Here is a 21,677-nt window from a genome sequence, read left to right as displayed (position 1 = left end):
GGGTTTTGTTTGTTCTTTTTCTCTAGTTGCTTTAGGTGTAAGGTTAGGTTGTTTATTGGGGATTTTTCTTGTTTCCTGAGGTAAGACTGTATTGCTATAAACTTCTCTCTTAGACCTGCTTTTGCTGAGTCCCATAGGGTTGAATCATTGTGTTTTTTCATTTGTCTCTAGGTATTTTTTGATTTCCTCTTTGATTTCTTCAGTGATTCATTGGTTGTTTAGTAGCATATTGTTTAGCCGCCACATGTTTGTGCTTTTTACAGTTTAATTCTTGTAGTTGATTTCTAATCTCATAGCACTGTGGTCAGAAAAGATGCTTGATTTCAATTTTCTTAAATTTACTGAGGCTCGCTCTATGGCTCAGCATGTGATCTATCCTGGATAATTTTCCATGTGCACTTGAAAAGAATGTGTATTCTGCTGCTTTCAGATGGATTGTTCTGTAAATATCAACTAAGTTCATCTGGTCTAATGCATCATTTAAGGCCTGTGTTTCCTTACTGATTTTCTGTCTGGATGATCTGTCCATTGAGGTAAGTGGCGTGTTAAAGTCTCCCACTATTATTGTTACTGTCAATTTCTCCTTTTATGGCTGTGAGCATTTGCCTTACATATTGAAGTGCACCTGTGTTGGGTGCATATATAATTTTTATGTCTTCTTGGATTGATCCCTTGATCATTATGTAGTGTCCTTCTTTGTCTCTTGTAACAGTCTTTATTTTAAAATCAATTTTGTCTGAGATGAGAATTGCTACTCCAGCTTTCTTTTGCTTTCCATTTGCATGGAATATCTTTTTCCATCCCCTCACTTTCAGTCTGTATGTGTCCCTAGATCTGAAGTGGGTCTTTTGTAGAGAGCATATATATGGGTCTTGTTTTTGTATCCATTCAGTCAGTCTGTGTCTTTTGGTTGGAGCATTTAATCCATTTACATTTAAGGTAATGACCGATATGTATGTTCTTATTGCCATTTTGTTAATTGTTTTGGATTCGTTTCTGTAGGTCTTTTTTCTTCCCTTCCTCTTTTGTTCCCTTCTCTTGTGATTTGACGACTACTTTAGTGTTGTGTTTGGATTTCTTTTTCTTTTTTGCCTGTTTATCTATTGTACATTTTTGGTTTGCAGTTACCATGAGGTTTTGATATAGCAGGCTATATATATACAAGATTGTTTTAAGTTGCTGGTCTCTTAATTTCAAATGCATTTCCAATATCCTGCATTTGTACTCTCCTCATGATTGCTGGTTTCGATATATTTGTGTGTGGATAATTTCCTATGTTTACTGTATGTTTGCCTTTACTGGTGAGCTTTCCCATTTGTAATTTTCTTGTTTCTAGTTGTAGGCTTTTCTTTTCCACCTAGAGAAGTTCCTGGAGCATTTGTTGTAAAGCTGGTTTGGTGGTGCTAAATTCTCTTAGCTTTTGCTTGTCTGTAAAGCTTTTGATTTCTCCAAATCTCAACAAGAGCCTTGCTGGGTATTCTTGGTTGTAGGTTTTTCCCTTTCATCACTTTAAATATATTGTGCCACTCCCTTCTGGCCTGCAGTTTCTGCTGAAAAATCAGCTGATAACTGTATAGGGATTCCCTTGTATGTTATTTGTTGCTTTTCCCTTGTTGCTTTTAATATTTTGTCCTTACCTTTTGTCAATTTGATTAATGTGTCTCGACATGTTCCTCCTTGGGTTTATCCTGTATGGGACTCTCTGCACTGCCTGGACTTGGGTGACCGTTTCCTTTCCCATGTTAGGGAAGTTTTCAGTTACTATCTCTTCAAATATTTTTTCAGGCCCTTTCTCTCTCTCTCATACTTCTGTGGCCCCTATAATGCAAATGTTGGTGTGTTTAATGTTGTCCCAGAGGTCTCTTGACTGTCCTGCTTTCTTTTCATTCTTTTTTTCTTTATTCTGTTCCGTGGCAGTGGTTTCCACCACTCTGTCTTCCAGCTCACTTATCTGTTCTCCTACCTGTTATTCTGCTATTCCTTCTAGTGTATTTTTCATTTCAGTTATTGTATTGTCCAACTGTTTGTTCCTTACATCTTCTTGCTCCTTGTTAAACATTTCTTGTAGCTTCTTGGTCTGTGCCTCCATTCTTTTTCTGAGACCTTGGATCATCTTTACTTCATTACTCTGAATTCTTTTTCAGGTAGATTGCCTATCTCCAGTTTACTTAGTTGTTCTTCTGGGGGTTTATCTTGTTCCTTCCTCTGGAACATATTCCTCTGCCATCTCATTTTATCTAACTTTCTGTGTTTGCCGTCCCACAGGCTACAGGATTGTAGTTCCTCTTGCTTGTAGTGTCTGCCCCCCTGGTGAGTGAGGCTGATCTAACAGGCTTGTGCAGGCTTCCTGGTGGGAGGGACTGATGCTTGCTCAGTGGTGGGTGGAGCTGGGTCTTGTCCCTTTGGTGGGCAGGGGTGTATTGAGGCGGCTGTGGGCTCAGGAAGACTTTAAGCAACCTGTCTGCTGGTGGGTGGGGCTGTGCTCCTGCCCTGTTGGTAGTTTGGCCTAAGGTTTCCCAGCACTGGAGCCTTGGGCTGTTGGGTGGGGCCAGGTCTTGGCGTCGCAATGGCAGCCTCCAGGACACCTCATGCTGATGAGTACTCCCCAGTACCTCTGCCACCAGTGTCCTTGTCCCCGCAGTGAGCCACAGCTGCTCTCCACCTCCCCCAGGAGACCCTCCAAGACCAGCAGGTAGGTCTGGCCTAGGCTTCTATTAAGTCACTCCTTTTTCCCCTGGGTCCTGGTACACATGACACCTTGTGTGCACCCTCCAAGAGTGGTGTTTCTGTTTCCCCCAGTCCTCTGGAGCTCCTGCGATCAAGTCCTGCTGGCCTTCAAGGCCAAATGCTCTGCGGGTTCCTCCTCCTGATGCCAGACCACTGGAGCCTGACATGGGGGCTCAGAACTCTCACTCCTATGGGAGAACCTAACAATATAATTATTTTCCAGTTTGTGGGTCACCTACCCAGCGGATATGGGATTTGATTGTGAAAGCAACCCTCCTACCGTCTTGTTGTGGCTTCTTTCTTTTGGGAAGTAGAATATCGTTTTTGGTAGGTTCCAGTCCTTTTTTTTCAATGCTTGTTCAGCAGTTAGTTGTGATTTTGGTGTTTTTGTGAGAGGAGGTGAGCTCAGGTCCTTCTAGTCCGCCATCTTATCCTCCTCCCCTGTATATACTAATTTGTACATGATTATGGAGACTGCAGAGACCATCTGTCATCTGCAAGCTGCAAGACTCAGAAAAGCTGGTGGTTTAGTTCCCGTCTGAGTCTGAAGGCCTGAGAACCAGGAGAACCAATGGTGTAAGCCCCAGTCTTTTCCCCTTTGTGCTTAGTCTAGTTTGACTTGCTCATAGGGTGCCACATGTAGAGGCCTTGAACCTAGTGTGAAATGGCTGTGCCCACACCTCAGCTTGGGGGGCCGTGTGCAGAAGCCAAGGTGCTGACTTCTTGCCACTAGAAGCAACCAAGCAAATATCTGGTAACCAACTGTCATGGGTACTAAAAGGGACAATTTCTGCATGGAGTAAGGTCTGGATGAGGTAACTTGTGTCTTTCAAATTCCTGACATACTATGAAATTATGCACCTTATTGCTAATTTAGGCATGACAAAATCATATGTTTAAAAAATTATACATGCTGCTATTCACATAACAGGTTTGAGGCCAAATGTTAATGCTTTCTATTTTACTTATTTTGATAATTCATAACTTAGAGTACTATCAATGTGTAAATCCATTATTTTTGGCACTGAGAATTTTCTCTCCCAAAGGATAATAGCATGGTTATTTTTAGTTATGATCTATTAATACTTTGCATAGGTTAACCTGAATCTCCCTAATTAAGAAATCAGAATAGAAATGTATCGCTAACTACAGAATTCCCTTAAATCATTGTACTCTATTTCTTAAAAACAAAAGATCCAACAATTCAAAATGTGTCTAAACTTTTTCTTTGATTTTTAAGGCATGTCGTCTGAATCCTTCATTGGCAGATGAACTTCACACTTTACTTATTCGTCAAAGAATTTAGACTACAATGTATTTCAACAAAGATCATCGATTCTAACACCTTAGAATGTGTGTATTTTTATAATTTTTATAATAGCTATGTTTGTTTTCTCTCTCCCACATTACATTATCCTGGGTATTTTACTGATGACAGGTTACCTTCATTTTTTTTTTTTTTAACAGCTTTATTGGAATATAATTGCTTTACAATGGTGTGTTAGTTTCTGCTGTATAACAAAGTGAATCAGCTATACGTATACATATATCCCCATATCTCCTCCCTCTTGCATCTCCCTCCCACCCTCCCTATCCAACCCCTCTTGAATCTGTAAAATGTTGCAACTTGAAACGTAGCTACAGGATTGAACTGCAGGAAGAGTCCTCAAAGATCCAGCTGTGTTAGGCTAGTGACTGACCAAAACCATGTCAAATATTGAAAACCATTCCATAAAGCTAGTATTTTTTTCCTTTCTTAAATAGTGTCCTGAAAGACTTAGTGTAATCTTAGCTTTAATAACTTCAGAAGTATAAATGCTACAAACTTATTAAAACAAACTTAAGTTTAATTCTTTAAATTTCTTTAATCCTTAGTGTTGTGAATTTTGAATAACTTTTAATTTTATTTCAGTCATCGAAGACTTCTAAAATAGAAAATTCCAAATTGAAAATTAAAAATCTAAATTTCAAAATAAGTGGGTTTAAGAAATTGCTTACAATCTTGCCTTTCCATAAACATCTTAATGAGTAAAACTGCTACGTTCCTGGTAATCAATTGAAACAAGATGTTTCTCTGTGCTTCAAGTCCTTTTCTACATTTTAAAAACCCTCAATGTATTTCAAAACAAGATAAAATTTCAAATCACCTACCAATATAACTATAACTAAACTGTTAAATTAGCAAGAGGCTTTCCTTATCAGTTACATCTACAGAGGCAAAATCCGACAGTAAAAATAGAATCCATATGCAAAAGATTCTAAAGAAATATACATCTGTGAAACAGATATTGAAAATAATGTTTAAGATACCTGAACAACACCTTCTTTGTAAATGTTATGGCTTAATTTTAAAAGTCACAACCATCCTTTCCAAAGTGATTTACAAGATCTAGTCTTAGCACTGGGAAAATGCAATTAATATGTAGGTGCCTGTCACTAAAGAAGTATTATATGGCACAAAACTACTTGCTCTTGTTTTATGTTCTGGTTTGTCTACATTATTTGAACTTCACTTTGTTGAAATTTCTTCCCTGTATCTAAAGACAAACGTAGGCCTTATACTTCTTTAAATCTTAGAGTAGAAACTTAAATCATCCCTGAAAACCAGTCCTTTGCTTTTAAAATCTCTGCTGAAGACTCACTCTTCTTCCCCAGTAACAACATTTCCATGTCTCTAGCCCATTAAAAGATTTCGTAAAACCTAACGTAAATCATTCTACAATACAAGCCCACTTGCTTTTGCTCTTGTTTTCTTAATACCATCCACAGAACATTCCTTCAGTGGTTTGAAGATCCAAATTCCCAACGGTATTCTCTTCTTCACACTCAATCCAGTTCCTTAAGCCTTTAAGAATCTTAAAATAGAAATGTAATAAGGCAGTGTATGCGGACTGTAATAGCACTTTTCATAGCTTGCTCTACATCCCCAAAGTGAAGGCCACTTTAACTGCCATTAAAACACGGTTTGAGAAATCCTAAAGGTAGGAATTTGACATGTCATATTTGGTAATATGCTGTGCTTAAATGTCCTAAGTGAACCCAACACAGGATTTAAAATTTCAGTTGACTCTAGTTGCCATAAAGCTGGCATACCTGGCACAGGTGAGCCCCTGCAAACTACCACTACTCCCGACCATGGTGCACACCTTGACCTGTGATTGGAGTCACCCTTTAAGTGAGGTGAAGCTTCAAGGTCATTAATTTTTTTCAAAAAAAAAAAATTAAAACTTCTGTAAGAGTCCTTATAGTTGATAACTTATGAAAAAGTAAGACGACTTCTTAAGGATCGAGGAGTCATAACAGCCATGGTTTAATTATGCAGAAGATGGTCACTTTTAGTAACCGCTATGAGTTCCTAGGGCTTGGTGACTTCACACTGCTTCTCTTCTCTGACTGTCTTTTCTACTGAATGTCTTTTCTACATCCCTGTGAAGGATAATTCTTATCCGTATAAATAGGCAACTGAGTTTTTTTGAAAGTATCAAATATCTTGGTTTGAAATAAGGATCAAAGAGCTGTAGCTAAAAGAATATCAAAGATAAAATTTGCTTTACTAATTTTTAATCATTTGTCTTTCAGCACTTATGTTTCATATCAAGAACCTGGCATATCAGGAACTCAGCAGGTATGATCTAACAATGATATAATTAATACCACTTTAATATATATATACATAGTATGTTTCTTTCATGGATTTCAAACTGAATTCCTGCTTAATTGGTTTGCTTTCAATATTCCTGGGGGTTAGAAAGGGGAAAGTGTTTCATTATCTCTGCATAATAAATGGTAAAACCCAGGAAAATTAAGTGACTTGTCCATGGTCCCACTACTAAAAACAAAGCAACGTCTGTACCCTGGATTTCGCCTAATGCCCCTACTAGTGCCCAAGACTTGATGACACGATCAAGTCCTGAACAGCCTGAAGGAACTTCCCTCCTCTTTGTTTCCCCATCTCATTCCTGCCCATCCATCCCACCTCCCTAATAGAGCACTTCAAGCACCAATTCTGGCTCTTCTCATTCACACTAAAAATCATATTTTTCACATTCATTCTGTGTCTCGAGAAAGGCAACAAACTTTATACTTCCTTACGGAAGTACTTACATGTGCAATGTTTTCTACAAAAAAGGCACTTGATAAATATCTGAACTGCCTTAAGTGTTTCAACTTTTTTTGAGATATAAGCATCTTAAACATCAGAGCGCTATGATTCATTTTTATGTTTTATTGCTTCAGATGCTTCAAACTATGGGAAATCTTTGGTAAAAATAAAGACAATAAAATTTTCACAGTAACTTCACACAAAGCATTGCACAACAATATTCAATACACACGAATATAGGAATGTTCAGAATCCTCAGTGAGGAAATTAACTGTACAACGTTCATAATTCTTCATTTAAAACAAAACTTCATAAATACTTAAAATATTTCCTAGGTTCTTATCACGTATTAACACTTAATATTTCAATCAGTATGTTGACCTTTAAAGGATTTATATTAAAATAAAAATAATTAACAAGTGTTTTTTTCTGTTGCCTAATATACAGCATCAAGTTTCCCCCCCCAGTTCTGCTTAATTCACATAAAACTAGAGGGAGGTAACTAAAAGATCAGTATGGTTCTCAGTCAAGCCCTCTGTGGAAAAGAGGAAAATGTTTCATGTCTATTATTACAGACATTTCTCGGGTGGTTTATTTGTGTAGTCTCAAACCTGACAAGCTTTAAGTTCATCTAAATGAGTTCTCAGCTCAGGACACAATTCAATTAGCAGCAGTTCCATCAGCACCTGAACCAAGAAAGAAAAAAAAAAAAAAAAAAGTCTTTCTCTCTAAGGGTTTACTCAACTATCTACATCTAAGACAAAAGTCTCATTTTAAGTCTGAGCCCATGCTCAGTGAACAAGTTACTCTCAAAAGGAATTAGTATTCTATAAACTCCATTTAGCATCAGATTGATTTATTTCACGGTCCGTTAACCATCAACAGTATTATCAGACTACTGGGAAACACTTGGCTTTGCTGAAATAAGAAAGCCAAGCACTCAGGCAGAAATGTTACAGCACAAGTCGAGAGAAACAACCAGCAGGCGAGCAGGGGGATGCCACACCCACAGGGGGGTATTTTTTTTTAACCAAACTGAACAAAAATAAAGCAGAGAAAATGGGTTCAGAGTTACAAGCAATAAGAATGATTAAGCGTATAAAGAGTTAAAATCTACCCCCGTATATGAACAGAAATGTAGAACTGAAGAAACAGTGAATCCTCTGGGAGGCTTTAAATTACTCACATATAACAGATGTTTATTGGCTCTCGTTTCTTGCAGTGCGTTGAATATTTTTATTATACCATGACGGGCATTTTGCTGTCCAACAAGGCTCTGAAGCATATCTGAAAAATTAAGTTTACATTCCACGCTGCTATTGATAAAGTGCATGGACCTGCATGGACCTTCAGTGAGGGTCTACGACATATGCACACACAGCACATAAAGGCACAGAGACGCGAGGAACATGAGTGATCAGCTCTTTCCAATGTCTAAGGAGAAAACTTAGAATTTTTCAATATAAGGCATTTATACAAACTATAATTTTAATACGTGGATCCCCAATTAAAAACTGAGCTCTCAAAAAAAAAAAAACAAAAAAAAAAACTGAGCTCTCAAAATAGGGTACTTTAACAGGGTTTTTAAAGCATAAAATGTTATTATCTGTTCTAAAACATTTTTCTAGTTAAATTATAACCAGTACTGTTCTTATTGGGATTCTCAGTATAATTTCTTAGCAAGGGACAAGACATGATTTAAAAGGAAAAAGTATGATCACTTTTTTCACTGTAAATAATGTTTCCGAAGTGAAAAAGGAGAAGGGCCATCAACACTCCCTTTTCATCTGACTTTCAGGGTCAGAACCCAGGCCTCACCTGGAATGTTTTCAAGCAGCTTCTGCTGTGCTCTCCGCTTTGTTTCCTGGCTTTGTTCTTCACTTGGGATTGTGTTCGGAGGCGCCAAATTCCCAGCGGGCCACAGAGCATCGCGGAGAGCGCCGATGTAGCAGACCACCATCTGCTCGCTGACGGCCCAGTCCACTGCGTCCCGGATTTGTCTTTCAAGAGCAGAATATTTCTTGGATGAGGTTTTTAAAAATCTTATTCTCTATTCTCACAAGGCATTTATCAATGGGTAGGTTAAGATAAGCGTTTGATGAATAAACTAGGAATTGGATTTTTAAACTCTGACTCGGAAAGTTATTTTTATTTTGGTAACACTGCTAGCCATTCATTCCTGGAGCTCACATGTTCACTGGTACTGAATTCTCTAAATGTTTGCCGCACGGTGTCTTTCAATCTGGAAAAGCAAGAACTGAGAGGAGATTAATTTGTTTGAAGCTTGCAACTACTCTTAACTGTGCACGGTACTTAACATACTAATTTCTCCATGAAGTGGTATAAACTGAAAACATCAATCCGTTTTAAAGACTGTGAAGAGCTCCCTGAGCTCTGGTAGTCCTGGGGAGAACCCAGCCTCTTCACTAGTTGTCCCTTGGGGCGGCCGCGGCAGAGGACGCTGGGCAGAGTTGTCCGACCCGGGAAACATCTCACACGCTCACGAGGCAAAGGGGGAAGAGACACCCCCCTTTCACCACAAAGGGGGGGACTTAGAAAAGATACACTGCTATCCAGCCACGTCACCTTCCCACAGGAGTGAAAATCGGGCAGATCTTGACCTGCACGGTTATAAATAAGTGGCTTTTATCTGGTTACCCAGGTCTTCCGTAAACCCTACTTCATCAAATTCCAGCCAACCACAGGACTGCTGCAGAGAGCAGCACCGTTCACAGAGCCAGCAGCGGTGCTGAGGTGGGGAGGGGACGTCTCTCTGCAGAAATGGGAGCAGAATCACCTTGGACTATTAGTGCAAGGAAGACCTGAAGTTTCAAACTTAATTCACGAATAATAAATCAAAAAGCCCTTTAAGAATCTGACTTCCCTACCAGATTTTTAAAGGGACAATGTGACGTTTTCAGAAATAGTATCTGAAATAGATGTTTCAAGCCCAGCACTTTGTACACAGTACTAGTCACCAATGAAGTCTAAATTCCACTGTGAGTTAGAACCATGGTAATCCTGTTTGTAACGGCATGTCTCCTAAGAAACTTCCCAATACTGCTTAGAACTGTGCAATTCATATCTAGATCAAATAAAATAATTTTATTAATTCAATGGGACTTTGGCTTTAAGAACCTGCTGACCTGCCTGCCTAAGTAAAATCTACATAAAAACACAGCTTGTTTTGCCTATAGTCTTTGGGTTGCTCACCAGCACTGCATGAAGAAATGAAGAAGGAAAATTTCAGTTTGCAACTTAAAATTAGGTGAGTGACTTTTACCAAAGGCCATCTCACCTGAGCATCTTCTATCAATTTAGGTCTGACTTTGTATTAGCCAAAACTGGAGGAAGCTTTTGCGGTAATTCTGGGATGTGAAATTACAGTTGGTACAAGGCGAGAGGCACATATTGTGCTGCTACTTAATTTTATGATGTGTCCTCGTCTGCCTGAGGCAAAACAGCACAGGGCCAGGTGCTCCGTAATTTCCCTACCTGATAAAAAGTCCACTGAAACCCACAGTCTGAAAATTCCCTACATGGTCCCCCTCCCCCAGCCCCATGTCAAGAACCGCCTGATGTATTCACCACTCTCAAACTACAGCTGCTCATCTTAAAATTAAGAGCCAATATCATAACTAGGAGCAGGGAATATATGCATGATTTTCTGAAACTGAAAAAGAAAATAAATTAGCAAGTCTGGAGTTCTGAGAAAAATAGGGCCATTGTGAAAACTTCTTTATCCAAGGCCTGTCGGTACTAAGGTTAAGAGGTTTGCCTCAGACTGAAACTGTAAGTTAAACAGGGCATTTTTCTGCTTAAAAGCCCACGATACTAAAAGTCAACTAAACAAGCCACTAACACCATTTTTTAAAAAAAATCTTAGAAATAAACAGAAGTAAATTTTGGTTTATGACCACAAGGAAAATATATTCTATTTGCAACTGAATAAAAATATAATATGATCTTTATTGTGTTTCCCAAAAAACTTTATAAGATTTATGTGATAAAACTATAATGTTAACCTTATACATACATCTGACAACTAAATTAATCTTTCACTTGGAAAAATCTGACAATTTCATCTTAAAACATATTTTGCTATACAAAAATAACTGATTTTTTTCCCCTTAGTTTTAGCAGTTGACTCCCAGTTTTTGTGTGGGGAAGTCACAATGCTACAGCCTCGTAAGCATTGGGTACTGGGCATAGAATATAACCCTTAGGGATATGGGTAACGTGATACAATTCAGAATACACATATGGCTTATAATAGTGTTGTTATAGGGTACACACACCCCTCATGGATACTTAGCTATCAACTAACAAGAGGAATTACTATTTTAATATCACCCCAACTCTAAAAAAATATATGGTTTGCATTTCCCTTCAAATAAATAACCTGCCGTGCGTTGCTCATCCTACTTTCATTTTGGCTCAGAGTCTAAGCCTTAAACTGATCCCCATCATGTGACATAAAAACGCTGTACCCAAGATATTAAAACCAGTCATCATGGTCAACAGAGAACTTTCCAGAACAATCTTCTGACCCTCGTCAACCAGCCTGCCAGAGCCAGCCCAAACTTCTGTTATCTGGTGCACCACGCATTCTGGGGGAGAGAGTCTTGTAGAAATCTGCTTCCCTATCCAATCTTAGAATCATATCAGAAATAAAAAGTAAAAGAAACGAAAAAACCTTGAGTTGGGGATGTAATTGGACTACTGAGGCAAAGGCTAGGGCATGAATTCAAACATTAGTTTCGTGCAACTCACTTGTTGATGGTTCTTCCGAAAGTGACCTGAACGAGAGCAATTAATGTTCTTCTCACCCATTTAAACACTAAAATATAAATCAGAGGAAAAGCATTACCACAGGCTATCACAATCGTGACATTTTCATAGCAGCACAAAGCATAAATCTTAACCACGTCACTCAGCCCAAATCTGGACACTAAGTCAGGGGCTTTGATATCCACAGAATTTGGGTCTAGCCTAGCAAACTTCTGCCCAGGAATACTCTAATGAATAAGCTTTCATTTTCTTCTTAGCAACTGATGAGAGGAAACTTAAGACTTCTTAACAGCTTTTCAATGCCTAACAACAGCTGAGCTAGCAAGTGGAACTAAAACTGCACTTCATGTGTCCCCGGGCTACTGACGTCTGTTTTCCACTAGCAGACAGTGCAATTCCTTTTAGATTTGTGCCTGGCTTGTTGAACCCAATGTTCTAATACACGGCTCTGAACGAGAAGCATCTGTAGTCAGATGTTGACAAATATTTGGAAATATTAACAAATTGATGGGTCTAACTGCTCCCTTTTGAATAGTAGTTTGTAGATCATGCATTTTTATATATTTTATGCCCGTGGGGGAAGAAAGGGGAACTGGGAAGCCCCAGGATTCTGAGTGAGCCATGGACTCATCGCTCCTGCGCCACCGCCTGGAGCAGGCGGCCACCATCACCTTCTCCGAGCCTCAGTGACCTCACCTGGAAAAGGACAGTGTTAGCATGTACTTTCGTTTTGCTGGACAGTCATGTCAATACTTTGTGTGAAAGAGTTTTGTGAAGGGTCCTACATATCTGAACTTTTACTATTAGCATTAGATTAGGCGACACATTGTTGTAAGTGTAGAATATGAATATAAACCAAAAGAAGGCAAAGAAATGCTGTGAGGATATTTTTGGTCTGCAAATTGGAATCGAAACCAAATATTCCGTTTATATATTCACTTCCATCCACTGCAATGTTTAGCTAGTGACACATGACTTGGCTATGATGGAGCCAAGAATTCAGGGCTCCTGCACCAAAAAAAAAAAAAAAAAGGAGTAAATTCACAAACACCTCTGTACAAGGGAAGGCACACAAACAGAAATCAACACAGACTTGGTACTAGACGTTAATACATTCTCAAGTCATTTCTAACTTTAAAAATGGATCTAAGTGTCCAGGTGCAGTGGTGTTAATCCTTCAAGTGAGAGTCAAGGACCATGCCTCAGAAGTGCCCTAAGTGTTTGATGGAATTCAGAGTGCACTGCAGACGTGCCCATCTGAGGCTGGCGTTCAGGCTGGGAGGAGCGTCTGTCAGGGATGGTAACTTCGCTCCCCCTTTCTAAGGCAGCAGAGAGGTAGCTCGTACCCAGAGGGTCTGAGGACATGAGCAACTCCACGAAGAATGCCTGACAGCCGAGTGACTGGTTAGAAATGTTTAAAACAGCTGTACTTCTGGTCCATTTTCATAAACTGAACTAGAGCAGGAACCAAAAACGGCTCTGCTACAGATTCTCTCCCATCACTGATGCCCCTGACTCCACTACATTTTCCTACCCTTCCCTAGTCCCCACTCCAACACAGAATAGCCCCATTATTCTTTCCAAGGACTCATTCGTTCAAAGCCATGGAGGCAGCTGCAGCAACACTAGGATTTTGCTGATGGCAAATATGTCACATCTCATTATCAATGATGTTCTATTTATTCCCCTCTGGAAAGTCACTAGCAAACCCAAATATTCTGAGCAGGCACATGAGGGAGGAAATGCACACCACAGAGAGAGGACTTTGAGCCCTACTCCTGCCCTGACTGCCTCTGACGCATCCACCAGCCTTCTCAATCTCTTTGTGTCGCAGAGAACACGCTGACCAAAGGCTAAGATGGTGCTTCCTCATTCTTACGGACTCTGTGGGAGATGGGGAGGAGTCATGATTTAATAGGCAGATTTCACTGAGGAGGAGCCAGACTTGGGGTGGCGGGGGGAGAACTGTTTTTTTCTGCCTATACTGAACCAAGTTAAACATCAGCATACATCTTAAAGTGTCGCAAATACGGACCAGCTATAGCTTTTTCATCTGAAAGGATCCTTAATACTTGGACGATATTCCATCATGTGGATATTTCTTAATTTAACTATCACCCATTTCTGAATTTAGCTTAGTTCCAATTTTTCCTTACTGTAATTATGCTCAAATGAACATGCTTATATATAAATCTCTGCCAGGAGTTTAGAATTTGTGTCTATTGCTTAATGTGAATTACATTTTTGAAACCATTATGCTGTAAATTCACTGAAGGAAGAATCTACCTCTGAGATATTTTTGTTTCCCCTATGGAGCTATATCTAAAACATAAGCTCCCAAAGTGTTTGCTGATTATTTTAAGATTTGGCTTAGAGGAAGAAAAAGTTCAATGACCAAAACAATTAATCCCAGCACTGAAAATTTTCTTGCCTATTCATTCATTCATTCATCCATCCATCCATCCATCCATCCATCCATCCATCCATCCAAGCATTGTCATTGATCACCTACTATGGATCAATCGTTGTAAAGATACCGAGGATTAAAAGACATAAAAGACGCGCTCAAGTCGATAACAGCACTTGAAGTTTCTTCATCTGCGAAGAATTCTTTAAGCGACATGTTAAGGGATATATAAATAAGAAGCGATGCACAGCCGGCTTCCTGTATAGGACCAACTCCCAGCCCACGTTCTCTGCCCCAGGGGAAAAGATGCTCACCCAAGTGGGCAGAGCCAGCACGTCCTCCGAGCAACGTGCTACCGGCTGGAGCACTGCTGCGCCTTGCCGGACCTCGCTCCTCTCGTGCGCTTCCTCTGCTAGGCGCTCAGCCGTGCCTTTGGGCACCTGCCACACCTCTAGCTAGGACTCGCGGCTCCAGGTGTGACCGAGTATGCTGGCGGCGTGATTTACAGGTTGGGGACTGTGGAAGGTGAGGGTGGGCAGAGAGTCCTATTCAGGACTCAAGACTAAAGCCAAGAAGTACCATTTGACCTTTCACCCCGGTACCGCTTCGGGAGAGAGGCACTTGTGCAGGTCTTAACAAAAGAGTATTTTGACACTCTTTTTGCTCTTGTTTCTTCTAAGTACATGTCCCTCAGGAACGATTAGGGTAGGATTTCTCAACTTGGCACTGCTGTCGTTTGGGGCAGGACAGCTCTTTGCTGGGGGCCGCCCTGTGCGCTGGAGGACGCGTAGCAGCCCTGGCCCCCACACACGAGATGCCAGGGGCACCCTCCCACGAGCTGTGACCACCGGAAATGTTTCCAGACATGCCAAACGTCCCCTGGGGACAAAATTCCCGCACGCCTGCACGGATGACCGCTCCTCTCGGGACGAGAGGAGGCTGAAAGCAGGCTTGGGCATCCCTGCGCCCCTGGCCACATACTCACCTTGAACAACAGGGCTCTTCCTCTGCTACGCAAAATTAGTTTTTGTATACCTTTTGGTGATGAAGCAATGAGGCTATGCTAAGTCACAGAAAAAGAAATTCAAAGCATTCCAGCTTTCTGCATACAGAGGAACATGGTGCAGGGTAAAGCAGGACCCTAAGTTCCATGAGTACGGGGATATCTGTCCTAAGGTTGTGTCCTCAGATCCTACCTTGGTATCTGATTGGCCTGTAAAAGTATTTGCTGAATGAATATAAATACATGTCTGATTCAGGAACAAAGGGATATTAAGTGTGTGTGTGTGTGTGTGTGTGTGTGTGTGTGTGTGTGTGTAACCACTTAACCAGCAAACACCACTGAATAGTAACAAAGAAGCTTACTTCCTCGAAGTTCAAAAATCTCCCCAATCAGCATGAAACATGGTTCAGCCAAGGAGTCTTTCCTTCCATCCATGTCATCACCATAATCTGACAGGTCACTGTCCTCCTCTGCCTCCTCCTGGGGGAACAGTAAAGCCACAGGAAGCAGGTCACTCATCCAAGGAAGGTGATACGTTCTCCTTCTCCCAGTGTCAATTCCGAACGATGCACTTATGGTTCAACCTCACACAATCCTTCAACTTCCCTACATGCAGAAACCTATGCATTTTCACAAAGAGGCCGAAGTGTATCTAAACTCAGGGCATAGCTTGATCCTAAAGCCTTATTCAAGGTCTAAAATAATTTTGAAAAGCCTCTGTCACTGTATTAATGAGGCGTGAATTCGTAGATAACAAAACAGCTTCTAACCATTTTGAGTTTTAAAACTAAGGCTTTTTAACTTGAAATACTTTAAATTCACTGTTTTTTTAAAGACATGTATAATTTAAAGTAATTTAGTTATTTTTAAAGCTGTGATTCAAGCTTTTATTCTGTACTTCAGCTAGTCTCACTTCTTGATCTGCACATCAGCAAATTTCAGTTGAAAACTCATTTATGCCAGGCACCAGGCTAGTGCCAACGAGTGTGACGTGGATCCCGACTTTGAGAGGCCCTTAGCTCTGCAGGGCGGTGGCCAGTATACACGTGGCTGTTTCTCCAAGCAGGGCGAAGAGCTGCAGCAGGGGTGCAGACATTAGGCAGTGGAAGGACAGCTGAGGAAGTTCGTTCGGATGTGTGCAGGGGGGCAGCTGAAGCTGCGGGAGCAAGCAGCGGCCTAACGACAGGGCTTCGGGGGCGTGATGAGCAGAGGAGGGGGCTGAGAAGTCACAGAGGCCGGAGGGGTGCCGCCAACCTCACGGCTGCACTGCAAGTCCAGCAACATCACATGCTGCAGGCGCTGGAGAAGCCGCAGCCCGGGAGGAGGCTGCTGGTCGGCCACTGGCCTGCCTTCAGAGAGCAGTTAACCCGAGTGACTGGGCCACAGGGTGAATCCCAAGAGGTTCAGGGATAAACGGGAGGTGACGGAGGGGAGGGGCCAAGTACGGCCAGACGTGACACGTGTGGCGTGCAGGAAAGAGGCGGGGAGGTGCCCAGGAGGGAGGCAGACAGGCATGGGGACCCTCTGTGGTTCGCGGGCTCTGCTCCAGCTCAGGACGCGGTAAAGCAGACGCGCCTTTCCATGGTTACTTCCTTCTGTCCAAGCTCATTAAACCAATTCTGGTGAAGAGGCGGTGGCGTTTGGCATTGAACTAAGGAGACGCCACATTTCGGAGATGGTCTCGTGCAACTTGTTGGAGAGCCGAACGAGGGGCCGCAGGCCTCAGCCAAGTAAGGAGCCCCGGGAGGGAAGCCCGAGGGCCAGGTATGAGCTCGCAAATGTCTGCAGTCTCTCTCTAGTCACTCCTTCGCCCACCCACATCACTGCGAGGTTCATCTTGCTTCAGGACATGACACGGCTTGCCATTCCCTGAGATAAAACCTAAACTCCTCAGCCCGGCGCGGCCTTGCCCCTCCTCCTACTCTTGGCCTCATTTCCGTCAGCCCCCACTCCCGAAGCCCTCCCCCGTCCAAAGACCTGCTGACTGTTCCCCAAACACACCCTCCTCTCCTGAACCTCAACGTTAGTGCCAACTCCTCCGCAATGACGGCCCCCGGCCCGGGCCACCTCCCATAGAGGGGCTCCATCCACAGGCCCCTCACCTACCTTGTTACCAACCCTGTCCCCACACACGACAGCCATGGTAGCTCAAGGTATTTGCTTTCTCCCCCTTTGTAGCAGGACTTCCACAAATACCTGCCACATCAAACAGCCTCCCAGAAGACGTCTGCTTAAATATGCTTCAAAAACATACAACCTTCAGACAGCTCACCTCCTGATGGGAGAAGAAGTCGCGAGGGAGTCTTTCCAGAAATGAGGACAATGAAAAAGTGGATTTTTTCCCCTGCACATCGATAACCTTGAGGTAGTCAGGAGAAGGGCTCAAAAAGGCATAAAGTGCTTCACTCTGACACAGTCTTTCATCTGAAAGCAGACTCTGTGGGAGAGAGAGGATTAATTCCTCCTGCGTGGTTCGTCTGTGCGCTGGGAGCCACCAGGAGTGAAGGCAAAGACGTGACTGTCCCGGGAAATTTACTTTCATCGCAATTCTGAACCTAAAACCACTTCCCTTTCCTCCTGAAATAAAATATATTAGATCAGTTCTCACTGAGCTTGATGGCAAAGAGCGCTCTGTGGGTTAACTGGGGCGCCCTGATCGTGCTCAGGGCGACGTGAAGTCTCACTGTGCGAACCGCCTGCGGGTCCAGGGGCTGCCGCCTTTGAAAGTCATCTGTGGGCTTCCCTGGTGGCGCAGTGGTTGAGAATCTGCCTGCCAATGCAGGGGACACGGGTTCGAGCCCTGGTCTGAGAAGATCTCACATGCCGCGGAGCAACTAGGCCCGTGTGCCACAACTACTGAGCCTGTGCGTCTGGAACCTGTGCTACCACAAGAGAGACCGCGACAGTGAGAGGCCCGCGCACCGCGATGAAGATTGGCCCCCACTTGCCACAACTAGAGAAAGCCCTCGCACAGAAACGAAGACTCAACACAGCCATAAATAAATAAATAAATAAATAATTAAAAAAAAAAAAAAAGTCATCTGTGTTTTTCGCACGCTCCCCAGGGATCCCACCCAACCCTTTCATGGCTACGTGCGGACTTTGTACATCAGCTGAAGAAAGAGCTCTGGCTTGTCACATGGTGGTAACTGCCTGCCAGGCAGTAGTTTTCTGTCCCTGTGCTCCACCTTCCACAGGCAGCGTATGTTCACATAATTTTATAACTGTTTTTATTGGCCCGTAAACTGGAAATTTGCTCAAGTTCTCTGTACTTCTCTGGCCTTAGGAGAAAGGAAAGGAGAACATGCATCAAGTTTACGTACAAAGCAAGTGCTACCGGTAAGACAGGAAAATTAACAATGTGACCACAAGAATGTGTAAATGTCTGGTACTCACAGATACAGGGTTTAGGAATAAATGAACCAATGAGAAATCCTGCCCCATGGATGATGTAACCCCCCTGGGGGGCTGGAACACTGGGGTTCTGATGGCAGAACCCTCTCTGCTGGGAGAACAGGTTACATTCTGGTCCCAGAGGAGTTGGTCCATGATGTTCACATTATATTTGTTCAGACGAAGCTTGAAATCTGATAAACCCTGTGACCCTCCCTAGAAAAGCACCTCCGAGCGTGCCCAATAGTGCCACACTGGGGACGGGGGTCCCGGGGCACCCCCCCCACCCCCGCATTCCAGTGGTTGTCAGCTTCCTGTGTCCTGCGGAAGACTGGCCTGAAGATGCAGGTTCTGCCTCAGACGTGGGGAAGGAGATTTAGGGGACAGGCAGTTGGGGGTCACTACTGCCTTACCGGGCAGGCCCCTGAGCCTTTATTCCTTTTGTAGAGCATTAAATGCTCAGTTGTATGTGAGGGTGGATTAGGAGGAGTGAGATAGTCTCCTTCCACCTTGATTTCCTTTACCTAATCTCCACTCCAACACTCTTTTATCAAATAGTAGGAAATGATAACCAATGTAAGTCTCAAATAATGCAAGCAACATAAATAAGGAAATCATTAAGGATGACAAGTCTTTGGACTGAGTTATATTCTATCATGAAGGAAAACAACCAAATGGAACATGTATGAGAAGTTAGAAATGTTCTCAAAGATTATGTCTATGGGGCAAGGTATAATTGGGATCTTGTCTCATCTTTAAGCTGAGAATATAATCCTAATCCCCACTCCTTCCCCCCAAAGGCTTAGAGCACGTTGTTCTACACAGGTGGAGCCTCTAAGAGGACTAGTCAGTGGAAGATGAGGAGAGTAAAACATTCCAGGAAGAGCGAACAGCACACGCACACCCAGAAGTGGGTACCGCGCTACTGCGGGGACGGCTAGAGTAAGCTGCCTGTGTGTGAGGGACAACTGGCTAGATTATTATCTATTATCAGTATACCTCAAAGGGAACCATGTGTCATGTATAAATACTCACACAAACATACACTCAATGGAATCCTCTTTTCTGGAAGGTCCTGTGGACCTAATAATATCTGCCTTTCAGACTAAACCTTTTGCATCTTGCTTTTCCTGTTTGCAGCTGGTGGGATGATATTTTGAAACTTCAGTCTGCTGTGTAATCTACCTAAAGTTATTAAATAGTGAGCACTTTCACATAAAGTCTTTGAGGAAATGAAAAGCAATTTAAACCATTACTTTCTGACTTACAGTCCTCTTGATCAAAAGACAAATGGCCCCTTGAGATGCCCCTTCCACCTCTTCAGGCCCCAGCCTCGCCCACGCCACCTACTGGCAGCGCAGAGCACATGCTTCTCTTGGCACCAGGGCAGGAATCACTAACCCATTTCCATCACCAGCAACCCAACAGGGGCACGAGTGACCCCTCCCCGCATCCCCAAAAGTGCAGGGGGCACCCCAGTCTCTGCAGCACAACTGGTAAGGCAGCTGAAGGGCTGGAAGCGCCGAACAACCCGAGACCCTCCCTCCCCCAACAGCAGAGGCTGGAAGGAAAGGGAAGCATCAGCTGCAAGATCCCAGAGCTACACACGTGGGGCTTCACAAGCTTGGATTTTGAATAATACATATTCGTTTCACAAACAAGACCTTTAGTTCATCTGAACGATTTAATCAGGTACAATGCTTGAGTGGGTTTAATATTTCCTAGATGTTCTGAATCAGCAACGAGATGGTAATATTTCAGTTTTAAATTCTCTCCTGTAATAGCATTTAAACATTAATGATTCTCTATTCCAGTTCTGCCATAATTAAACTCGGAAAGTTTTTCAAAGGTGCAATTATTTTATTTCCTGAGGGAAATATATACATATACATATATATATATACACACACATTTATATATTTATAAAAAATACATATATATTTAGAGAGAGATGAATATATGAGAGAAAAATAGTTAGAAACACTTGCGAGGGAACTCTAGCTAAAATGTACCTACTTTAAGTATGATTCACACCCTGATCCAACTGAATATAACATAACCTTTACTAAGAATCTGGCAACATCCGTTATTAAGTCTCAGGACTTCTAGCTACTACTGCATTGGCAAAAAGTGTTTCACAAGGCAAAGGTCCATGCCCCCCAAGAACTATACGGGCTTTGGGGGCCATGGTGTGAGCAACTTAACTATACCCTGAATACAGAGGCCCCAGCTAAGGAAAAAATAAACAGTGGTTTGCTACTGGAGACAGCATACCTTTGTCCGGTCTTATGCTCTAAAGATAGAGTGAAAGAAACCAGTTATGCATTTAGAGAAAATAAGGAGACTATCTTTAGAACCTTGCAGTAGGCAAGGATTTCTCCACAAGCACAAAAGGCATTCACCACAAAAGGAAAAAAAATGGATAAATTGGACTAAATTAAAATTGAGAATTTATGCTCATTAAGAGACCGAAAAGGCAACCCACAGAAAGAAGACAGCCACAGCACATATGCTCTGACAAGAGACGCACATCCAAAACACACACGAAACTCCTGCAAAGCGATACGGAAAAGACAGGCAACACGACAGAAGAGCAGACACAACTTTAACTTCACAAAAGAAACCGTCCAGTGTGGAGCGAACAGAAGCCCGCATGCCGCTGGTGAGAATGTACAAACCGCTACGGCCACTCAGAAAAACTGAAAAACCCAAATGCCTAGGGATTCCCCAGCAGCTATCCACCAAAAGCCAAGCGCTGGCAGCTCATTAACAGCCTCCGCTGGAAACTCTCCGAATGCCCATCAACAAGAGCAGGAACAGACTGCAGGGGGTTCACGCCAGGAGAAGCCCATTCAACAATGAAAACGAGAACAAAAATGAAACCAAAGAACAGTCTGCAACTGAAACAGCCCTATGGGAGGACCTCAGGCCCACGATCCCGAGTGAAGGGGGTCCACGCCCTGTGACTCCACTCATGTGAAGTTCAAAACCAGCTGTAACTGCGTGGTCGTGAGTCGGGACCACGGTTACCTGTGGTGACGCTGGCGGGACTGGTGACACTGTCTCTGGGACTAGGTGCTAGTTACGAGGGTGTGTCCAGTTTGTGAAAATGGAGAAAGCCGTACACGTGGTATCTGCATTTTCTGTCTGTAGAGTATACATATATATACACACATACATATATATATATAGCACCAAAAAAAAAAAAACCCCAGAACCCAAAACCAAAGATATTTTGAGGCTCTGTCCTGACC

General features: G+C 42.5%; 2 protein-coding genes across 8 annotated transcripts in view; one reads left to right on the top strand and one right to left on the bottom strand.

Annotated features, from left to right (window-relative positions):
- Window positions 1-8,916, top strand: part of LRP2BP (LRP2 binding protein) — a 33,521-nt gene extending 24,605 nt beyond the window's left edge. For both annotated transcript variants that reach the window (XM_068532303.1, XM_068532301.1), the window contains 3 exons: window positions 3,968-4,080; window positions 6,307-6,352; window positions 8,628-8,916. In XM_068532303.1, the coding sequence (XP_068388404.1) occupies window positions 3,968-4,033 (66 nt within the window). In that variant the 3' untranslated portion in view covers window positions 4,034-4,080; window positions 6,307-6,352; window positions 8,628-8,916. The remainder of the gene's footprint in view (window positions 1-3,967; window positions 4,081-6,306; window positions 6,353-8,627) is intronic.
- The window catches only part of SNX25 (sorting nexin 25), a 113,065-nt gene continuing 98,408 nt past the window's right edge, over window positions 7,021-21,677 (bottom strand). Inside the window, exons 12-17 of one of the 6 annotated variants that reach the window (XM_068532294.1) lie at window positions 17,303-17,467; window positions 15,393-15,510; window positions 11,603-11,669; window positions 8,648-8,829; window positions 8,016-8,116; window positions 7,021-7,515 (exon numbers count right to left, since the gene is read on the bottom strand). In XM_068532294.1, the coding sequence (XP_068388395.1) occupies window positions 7,435-7,515; window positions 8,016-8,116; window positions 8,648-8,829; window positions 11,603-11,669; window positions 15,393-15,510; window positions 17,303-17,467 (714 nt within the window). In that variant the 3' untranslated portion in view covers window positions 7,021-7,434. Of the gene's footprint in view, window positions 7,516-8,015; window positions 8,117-8,647; window positions 8,830-8,883; window positions 9,087-11,602; window positions 11,670-15,392; window positions 15,511-17,302; window positions 17,468-20,364; window position 21,677 lie in introns of those variants that run through there. The other 5 variants (XM_068532290.1, XM_068532291.1, XM_068532292.1 and 2 more) reach the window with 5 other exon arrangements.

Source organism: Eschrichtius robustus, chromosome 21 (assembly GCF_028021215.1).
Source record: "Eschrichtius robustus isolate mEscRob2 chromosome 21, mEscRob2.pri, whole genome shotgun sequence".
Taxonomy (NCBI): domain Eukaryota; kingdom Metazoa; phylum Chordata; class Mammalia; order Artiodactyla; family Eschrichtiidae; genus Eschrichtius; species Eschrichtius robustus.
This window is presented reverse-complemented; position numbering and strand designations above follow the sequence as displayed.